Below are 9,916 nucleotides of genomic sequence, written 5' to 3'. Positions count from 1 at the left end.
CTGATGTTCTCAGATGATCCTTCCATAAACCCCCTCCCCTTTACGACGTTCTCCTGATGTTCTCAGATGATCCTTCCATAAACCCCCCTCCCCTTTACGACGTTCTCCTGATGTTGTCAGATGATCCTTCTATAAACCCCCCTCCCCTTTACGACGTTCTCCTGATGTTCTCAGATGATCCTTCTATAAACCCCCCTCCCCTTTACGACGTTCTCCTGATGTTCTCAGATGATCCTTCTATAAACCCCCCTCCCCTTTACGACGTTCTCCTGATGTTCTCAGATGATCCTTCTATAACCCCCCCTCCCCTTTACGACGTTCTCCTGATGTTCTCAGATGATCCTTCCATAAACCCCCCTCCCCTTTACGACGTTCTCCTGATGTTCTCAGATGATCCTTCCATAAACCCCCCTCCCCTTTACGACGTTCTCCTGATGTTCTCAGATGATCCTTCTATAAACCCCCCTCCCCTTTACGACGTTCTCCTGACGTTCTCAGATGATCCTTCTATAAACCCCCCTCCCCTTTACGACGTTCTCCTGATGTTCTCAGATGATCCTTCTATAAACCCCCCTCCCCTTTACGACGTTCTCCTGATGTTCTCAGATGATCCTTCCATAAACCCCCCTCCCCTTTACGACGTTCTCCTGATGTTCTCAGATGATCCTTCTATAAACCCCCCTCCCCTTTACGACGTTCTCCTGACGTTCTCAGATGATCCTTCTATAACCCCCCCTCCCCTTTACGACGTTCTCCTGATGTTCTCAGATGATCCTTCTATAAACCCCCCTCCCCTTTACGACGTTCTCCTGACGTTCTCAGATGATCCTTCTATAAACCCCCCTCCCCTTTATGACGTTCTCCTGATGTTCTCAGATGATCCTTCTATAAACCCCCCTCCCCTTTACGACGTTCTCCTGATGTTCTCAGATGATCTATAAACCCCCCTCCCCTTTACGACGTTCTCCTGACGTTCTCAGATGATCTATAAACCCCCCTCCCCTTTACGACGTTCTCCTGACGTTCTCAGATGATCTATAAACCCCCCTCCCCTTTACGACGTTCTCCTGATATTCTCAGAGCCGCTGAGCTCTTGAGGAGCAGAGCCGTCTGGTCAGTATGCATGTCCTGCTGCTGCTGGCTTTCACCAGTCTTTACCAGGCCAGACAGGTCCCAGATCAGCACTCAGACCGGTATCCAGAGCCCGGCCATGCAAGCAGCAGACCCCTGATCTGTAGGGCGTACACATCTCTCACACACACATTACACACGTTGCATATTCTCTGTGGGACCCATCGAGGTCAATGCTACAACCACGCTGGACATTTGTACCGGTCTAAACCAACCCCCCCGAAAACCAACCCCCCCCTCCTTATACACCCCAAAACATGCCTGACACCATAGAGTCCCCTGCTGAGGACCAGAGAAGAAGAAAAAAAACAAGAAAAACAAAGGAAAAACATTATATACATTAAGACATGGATTTCATGATTCTACTGTTTATCCACAGAAATGATTGTTCGTGATTCGAGGTTCAGTTGACGATTTTAAAAAATGGCGGCTGTAAAAACAACAAAGAATCACGCCGGCTTTTAAAATGGCCGTCTGGCCTCTTCCTTCCTGTCTGTGTGGACGAGGTCAGTGAGCTGATCCAGAGTCAGTGTTTATGAGTTTACAGTAGCTTAGTCCGGCCCAGACCATTAGCCCTTTTCCATACACCTGTGCTGGCTTGGCCTGCCTCATCTCCATTTCAACAGGGCTGCCCGCTCGAAGGAGCGTCTTTAACCGATGACGCGCTCCCGCGCTCGTCTTGAGTCGATGAGTCTTTAGCGTTGTTTACTATTGCACTGTGCAACGGTTGTTGGTAGTTATAGAAGCAGGTTAATGTTTCTTTTCCATACGTAGGCTAATAAAAACAGATCCTTAATTTCTTGTCCCACATTATCATAGTCTGTGTTATAAGAATAGTTTGCCAATCTGCCCCGAAACACCAACTGGCATCGTTTGAATTTTGTAATTAGTCTACAAACTGATACATCAATAGCCAACGACATGAAACTTCCTTCCCGCCATCCTTTTGGAAAAATACCTACTTCAAGAACTTCAGTGTCGAGCTGAACAGACGATTTCTGACAGGAAATAGTGTGGGCGCGGACACACAAATGCGTTCGGGATCGGGCACGCTTCAAACTCCTGGTGTGACTGGAGAGAAATTGGACCAGGAGAGAAAGCCAAAGCTCCTGACGTCACCAGAACCCGCTTGGAGGCGGGGCTTGGAGGCGGGCGTCGGCCCGACTGCGGAGACGGCCCGTCTGGGGGTGTGACTCGGCCCGTTCTAACTGGTAATGGAAACGCCAAATCAACACGGCACGGTTCGACTAGACGTGGCCAAAGAGCCGATGGAAAAGGCCTATATGCTGTCCCCTGGGCTGAGCCTGGGTCAGAGGGTGTCCGGTGGTGAGCAGCAGAGCGCTGATCCAGGACCAGGGTGCAGTCCAGCTGAGATTGTGTGTCATCATCATGGGTGCACTTCGCTGCGTGGCTCAGCTTGGTGTGGGCACACACACACTTCCCTCTCCCTCCACACACACACACACACACACACACACACACACACACACACACACACACACACACACACACACACACACACACACACACACACACACACACACACACACACACACACACACACACACACACACAGGCTAGCTAGTAGGATCTACAGAGGGCTGGGGACAGAGAGAAAGGGAGACTGGGAGGACTGGGCGAGAGAGAGAGATATCAATCCTTTTAGACAATTCTGTTGTGCCCTTCTATTTGAGAAAGGGGAGTTCCTCCATCTTTCAGATTTCCTTTTCTCCTTCACCTCTCTCTCTCTCTCTCTCTCTCTCTCTCGCTCTCTCTCTCACTCTCACTCTCCCCTACAGTCCTGGGCTCAGCCAGTGTCGGAGGTGCTCCATCCCACGATGCACCTGGCTGAGGTAGAAGTCTGCGTTACGGGAGAAGTCTTTACAGACCAGGGAGTGGGTGTCGCCCAGCGCGCAGTAGAGGGCGGTGCCGCCCACGCTGATCACCACGGTAACCAGGCAGAGCAGGAAGAGGAGCAGGCAGGAGTCTCCGCTCGTTACGTCTGTGAGAGGAAGGAAGGAAGGGAGGGAGGGAGGGAGGGAGGGAGGGAGGGAGGGAGGGAGGGAGGGAGGGAGGGAGGGAGGGAGGAAATAGAGTTCCATTAATGACATCACTTCCTGGTCACCAAAGGTGAGACGGTGGATAGTTTTTTTGTTTTCTTTTAAACAAACTGCTTGGATTGCTGTGATGTCTTGGCAGGTTGGATGGTCAAGGGGAGAGTTTGCACACACACACACACACACAAAGACGGCGCCTACCGTTGTCAAAGCCGTCGTCGGGCATCTTGAAGCGGACCCTGCGCTTGCCGGGGGGGTGGAGCCTGGACAGACCGGTGCTGGAGGACGGAGACATGTCCTCCACACACACCGTCCTCCTCTTCAGGATGGACACCAGGCCAGCCACAGGAGAGATCTGGAGGACACACACACACACACACACACACACACACACACACACACACACACACACACACACACACATACATCATCGATTAGACAGAACCTCCTTGGACTTGAGTGATCAACGCATCAGGAATGCCTTCGATGCAGTGGCGAAGTCCTCCCACCAGGTGTCAGTATATATCTACAGCTGTACAGTACTGATGGAGGACTGGCCTCTATCAGGGGGACAGCAGGAAGAGAGGTCAGAGGTCAGCCTAAGCAGCCTGTCCGGAAGCGGAATGATCTATACCATGGGTTAGCTCGGTGGCACCCGTTGCTAGTTAACGTTTTCACCCAATACATTCATGCCTGCGGGGGGAGGCTCTCTCTACACTATCCACAAATTTAGTATACATCTCTCCCATTATTTATTTAGATTTCCTGACCTTTAAAATCCCGTTTCATTCATTAAAAAAAACATAGAAAATTCTAAAATTAAAAACATGTTTTTCCTTTTTTTTTTTCTTCTAACCATCCCTCCGCGCCTCCCCTGAATTTCTTTGGGGCCCCCCAAGGGAGGCACGCCTCACAGTTTTGGAATGCCTGATCTATACTGACATCTATAATGAAGAGAGAGAGAGAGAGAGAGAGAGAGAGAGATGAAAAAGACAGGGAGAGAGAGAGGCATAGAGAAAGACAGAGAGAGAGGCATAGAGAAAGACAGAGAGAGAGGGATAGAGAAAGACAGAGAGAGAGAGAGGGAGAGAGAAAGACAAAGAGAGAGAGGGAGAGAGAAAGACAGAGAGAGAGAGAGGGAGAGAGAAAGAGAGAGGTAGAGAAAGAGTGAGAGAGGGAGGGAGAGAGAAAGACAGGGAGAAAGAGAGGGATAGAGAAAGACAGAGAGAGAGAGAGAGAGAGAGAGAGAGGGATAGAGAAAGACAGAGAGAGAGAGAGAAAGAGAGAGAGGTAGAGAAAGACAGTGAGAGAGGGAGGGAGGGAAAGACAAAGACAGGGAGAGAGAGAGGTTCAAGGTCATGGTTGTAAACTATCTCCAGCACTTTTTACTATCTACATTGACCAATTTGCAGAACTATTAGAAAACTCCCCAGTCCCAGGACTGGAATTAAAGGGAAAGGAGGTCAAGTGTCTATTTTATGCAGATGACCTACTGCTGCTGTCAAAATCAGAGGAAGGACTGCAAGAACACTTAAATATGCACCCCAGTACCACTGTGAAAACTGGGCACTGAAAGTTAGTCAGTTCTAGATAAAACTCAAATAATGATATAAAAAAAGCAAGATCACAAACTAAGAAATATCAATTTGTTTTCGGAGACAGAACACTGAGCAACACAATGGAATATCTGACAATCAGATCATCAGGACATGTTGGCCATGCTATGAGAGCACTGGCAGATGAAGCTCGTAGAGCGTATTAGCCTGTAGTATAAGAAGGTTCCTACACACATTTGTTTTGCTTTGGCAACATGTTTTATTATGAAAAGTCAAACCAATAAAGCTTCTTGACTTGACTTGAGAGAGAGAGGAAGAGAGAGAGGGAGAGATGGAGAGGGAGAGAGAGAGAGAGAGAGGAAGAGAGAGTTTGTATATTTAATTTATTTAATATTTAATTTAGTTTGTATATAATATATTGTTTGTATATTTCTGTAATTCCACTGTTGCTTTGGCAATATGAACATGTGTTCTTTCATGCCAATAAAGCCCATTGAATTGAATTGAATTGAGAGAGAGAGAGAGAGAGGGAGAGAGAGAGAGAGAGGAAGAGAGAGGGAGAGAGAGAAAGACAGGGAGAGAGATAGAGGGAGAGAGATAGGGAGAGAGAGAGGGAGGGAGAGAGAGAGGGAGAGAGAGAGAGAGGGAGAGAGAGGGAGAGAGAGGTGGGGAATAATGGAATCAGGGTGATATAGATCTATAGAGATATAGAAAGACAGGGGGAGAGAGAGAAAGAGGGAGAGAGAGAAAGAAAGACAGAGAGAGAGAGAGAGAGAGAGAGAGAGAGAGAAAGAGAGAGACAGGGAGAGAGAGAGAGACAGGGAGAGAGAGAGAGAGAGAGACGGAGAGAGAGAGAGAGAGAGAGACCAGAACCTGCTCAGTCTCCTCCCACCCAGCTGATGGGAGAGACCAGAACCTGCTCAGCCTCCTCCCACCCAGCTGATGGGAGAGACCAGAACCTGCTCAGCCTCCTCCCACCCAGCTGATGGGAGAGACCAGAACCTGCTCAGCCTCCTCCCACCCAGCTGATGGGAGAGACCAGAACCTGCTCAGCCTCCTCCCACCCAGCTGATGGGAGAGACCAGAACCTGCTCAGCCTCCTCCCACCCAGCTGATGGTCACAGCACAGTCCGGTCCAATCTGAAAGATTCTACTTCCTGTACAATTCTACTCACCTGTTTTGACACTGTTTATCTCAATTTAAAATTGTTAATTTTATCAAATTGATTTTGCGCTATGGATCATGGAGTTAATTATATATTATTATTATTATTATAATAAAATTAATAAATCAAATATAGACATCAGGAGACTGGCCCCAGACTACCAGAACACCCTCCACCAGAACCAGACACCCCACAGCTGGGAGAGACCCCAGACTACCAGAACACCCTCCACCAGAACCAGACACCCCACAGCTGGGAGAGACCCCAGACTACCAGAACACCCTCCACCAGAACCAGACACCCCACAGCTGGGAGAGACCCCAGACTACCAGAACACCCTCCACCAGAACCAGACACCCCACAGCTGGGAGAGACCCCAGACTACCAGAACACCCTCCACCAGAACCAGACACCCCACAGCTGGGAGAGACCCCGGAGGAATCATGACTGTCAACAAACCTCCGGACTGAGGAAGAGAGAGAGAGGGGGGAGAGGAAGAGAGAGGGGGGGGAGAGAGAGAGGGGGGGAGAGAGAGGAGGAGGGAGAGAGAGAGAGGGAGATAGAGGGAGAAAAGGGGAGAGAGAGAGAGAGGGAGATAGAGGGGGGGGGGGGAGGGAGAGAGAGAGGGGGGAGAGAGAGAGGGAGATAGAGGGGGGGGAGAGGGAGAGAGAGAGGGGGGGAGAGAGAGAGGGAGATAGAGGGGGGGAGAGGGAGAGAGAGAGGGGGGGAGAGAGAGAGGGAGATAGAGGGGGGGAGAGGGAGAGAGAGAGGGGGGGAGAGGGAGAGGGAGAGGGGGGGGAGAGAGGAGGAGGGAGAGAGAGAGAGGGAGATAGAGGGGGGGGGGGAGGGAGAGAGAGAGGGAGAGAGAGAGAGAGAGAGAGAGAGAGAGAGAGAGAGAGAGCGCTCCCAAGCTTATGCTGAGAATTGAGATGACATTTAGAGAGGTCATGTCTCAGCACACCCCAAACCCCACGGTGATTTGTGTGTGTGTGTGTGTGTGCGCACACACACACACACACACACACGTGCTTCTCTCTGCGTGTTTATCAAACTAACACTTGTATCACTATCACACTCTGAGAGGACTCTCCTCCTGCTGTACTCAACCGAGGCGCGGTGAGGAGGGGAGGGATTTAGACCATCCAATCAGGATCCTGACCTTCTCAATCCAACTGTGGAGCGTTTGTGCGCACCTGTGTGTGTGTATGTGTGTGTGTGTGTGTGTGTGTAGGCTACGTGTTAAAGTACACGCATGACCATAAACACACGTGTGCAATGCGTGGGCGTTGACCTTCAGGCTCACAACCTCAACACATCGTTCTATTAATACATCCATGCTCGACACCCCCGCCCACACACTGACCTCTTCCACGGTGATGCGCTTGGCCAGGTCGTCCAGAGACGCCAGTTCCGCCGCGAGCTCCGCCCTCTCCGAGCAGAACTCCGCTTGCTCCTCCTGCTCCTCCCGCTCCTCAAACTGGGCCTCCTGGTGGAGCTGGGCCTCGGTGAGCAGATCCCCTTCGGCCTCCTGCTTCTCCTGCCCCTCCGCCACCGAGACCTCCTCGAGGAGGCCCTTCAGACCCCCAGAGGAGTCTTCGTCCTCTGCCTCTTCCTCCTCCTGGTCCAAGTCCACGTCGTCCTCTCCCTCCTCCCGTCCCCGGAGTTCCTCCGGCTCGGGTCGCCCCACCTCCTGGTGGTCCGGGGGGTGCTGCCCGGCGCTCCCCTCCGAGGTGGTCTGTTCCGCTCCCTCGGACCCCCCGGCGCCTCCCCCCCCTTCGACCAGGGGCCCCTCCATCAACTGGTCCCCGTTGAAACCAGCCGCCCCCTTAAAGTCCCGGCAAGCCTTTACCCCGCCCCCGGCCAAGCAGTCATTGGAGGAGGGGGTGTCTGTCAAGGTTGTGGGCGATATGATTGGGTGGGTCTCCTGAGAGAGGGTGGAGTCCCTGCGCACTTCCTCCATCCCCAGAGCACGCTGGTCTGAGAGAGAGAGAGAGAGGGAGAGGGAGAGGGAGAGGGAGAGGGAGAGGGAGAGGGAGAGGGAGAGGGAGAGGGAGAGGGAGAGGGAGGGGCAGAGGGAGAGAAAGAGAAAGAGAAAGAGAGAGAGGGGGGGGGAGTGATTACATTACTTAAGTCATTTAGCAGACGCTTTTATCCAAATCTACTTACAACAATTACATTTCCCGTAAGTACAACCATTGTACTAGAACTTGCCAGAACTCACAAGTGCATCTCCTTTCTAAACAAGTGACTAAAAGCATAATCTAGTGCTGGAGCCCAAATGCAAGAGCAGGAACTATACAAATACAATAGGTGCTTAAGAAGAAGGATCCTGTAGTACTTCTTGAAGAAGTGAGTTTTGAGCCTACAGCGAAGGATGGGCAGCGACTCTGTTGTCGTGACGTCAGTGACCAGTTCGTTCCACCACTGCGGGGCCAGGACAGAGAAGAGCCGTGACCGTGTCGATCAAACGCAGGGGCCTCGGAGTGACAAGGAGGTAGCAGAGCGTAGCGGTCGGGAGGGGATGTAGGGTTTGACCATGGCCTGGAGGTAGGAGGGAGCTGTTCCTTTCATTGCCCTGTAGGCTTGTACCAGAGTTTTAAACTGGATGCGCGCTGCTACAGAGAGCCAGTGTAGGGAACGGAAGGGAAGTTGTGTGGGATAACTTGGGGTGGTTGAACACCAGGCGAGCGGCAGCTTTCTGGACAAGTTCCAGGGGTTTAATGGCTGACGTCGGGGCCCCGGCAAGGAGGGAGTTGCAGTAGTCCAGGCGGGAGATGACCAGGGCCTGGATGAGCACCTACGCCGTTTCATCAGTGAGGAAAGGGCGAATCCTCCTGATGTTGTAGAGCAGGAATCTGGAAGAGCCTTTATGCGATATGTGCCAAGAAAGACAGCTGGTCGTCTAGGGTCACACCCAGATTCCTGGCAGTCTGAGTGGCTGACAACCAGCGCTGACACCCAGGTCCCGGTGCGGGCAGCCCTTCCCCGGGAGGAACAGCAGCTCCGTCTCGTTCAGGTGGAGCTGGAGGTGATGTCACCATCCCCTCCAAGATGTCAGCCAAGCACCCAGCGATACGGAGCAAGAGGCAGAGAGATTAAGAGAGAGAGAACGAGAGAGGGAGAGAGAGAGAGAGAGAGAGAGAGAGAGAAAAGGAGAGAGAGGGAGAGAGAGAGCAAGACAGAGATTGAGAGAGAGGGAACGAGAAAGAGAGAGATTGAGAGAGAGGGAACGAGAGAGAGAGAGAAAGAGAGAGAGAGAGAGGTGATGACAGGGAGAGACAGAGAGAGAGAGAGACAGAGAGAGGGAACGAGAGAGAGAGAGAGAGAGAGAGAGAGAGAGAGAGAGAGAGAGAGGTGGTGACAGGGAGAGACAAAGAGAGAGGGACCAAGAGAGAGAGAGAGATTGAGAGACAGAGAGAGAGAGAGAGGGAGAGAGGTGGTGACAGGGAGAGACAGAGAGAGAGAGAGAGAGAGATTGAGAGACAGAGAGAGAGAGGGAGAGGTGGTGACAGGGAGACAGAGAGAGAGAGACAGAGAGAGAGAGAGAGAGAGGTGGTGACAGGGAGAGACAGAGAGAGAGAGAGAGAGAGAGAGAGAGAGGTGGTGACAGGGAGAGACGGAGAGATTGATGTCTTGTCCGTGAGGAGAGAACAGGTCTTTCCTGTTTGTTTGAACGTGGAGACAGACTTGATTTGGGAACCGCTTACTCATCCACAGACCGGAGCGCTGACTCTGCAATATGACAACTACACGCTCCAGACCCCTCTCAGACACGCTCACTCTGCCACAAACTACTGTGTGTGTGTGTGTGTGTGTGTGTGTGTGTAGGCTGGTTATTCCTGCATTGTGAAAGTGAAAATAGGCCATAAATGTAATGCCTTGTTCCTCTTTGCACATGTAACACACACCTTCGGGTGTATACAAGTGTGTGTCTGTGTGTGTGTGTGTGCGCTAGTGTGTGTGCGCACACCTCCCCAAGACACACACACACACACACAGACACACA

The 9,916-nt window shown here is 51.7% G+C and overlaps 1 protein-coding gene across 1 annotated transcript in view; it reads right to left on the bottom strand.

Moving 5' to 3' along the window:
- Positions 1-1,385: 1,385 nt before the first annotated feature.
- The window catches only part of cnsta (consortin, connexin sorting protein a), a gene marked incomplete at its 5' end in the record, with an annotated part of 22,611 nt that continues 14,080 nt past the window's right edge, over positions 1,386-9,916 (bottom strand). The window contains 3 exons of the mRNA XM_084446450.1: positions 1,386-3,133; positions 3,390-3,543; positions 7,274-7,887. Coding sequence (XP_084302576.1) covers positions 2,925-3,133; positions 3,390-3,543; positions 7,274-7,887 — 977 coding nt within the window. The 3' untranslated portion in view covers positions 1,386-2,924. The remainder of the gene's footprint in view (positions 3,134-3,389; positions 3,544-7,273; positions 7,888-9,916) is intronic.

The sequence above is a fragment of the Borostomias antarcticus genome (assembly GCF_949987555.1).
Source record: "Borostomias antarcticus genome assembly, chromosome: 12".
NCBI classification, from domain to species: domain Eukaryota; kingdom Metazoa; phylum Chordata; class Actinopteri; order Stomiiformes; family Stomiidae; genus Borostomias; species Borostomias antarcticus.
Note: the sequence above shows the minus strand (reverse complement) of the source record. Positions and strands in the feature narration are given on the sequence as shown.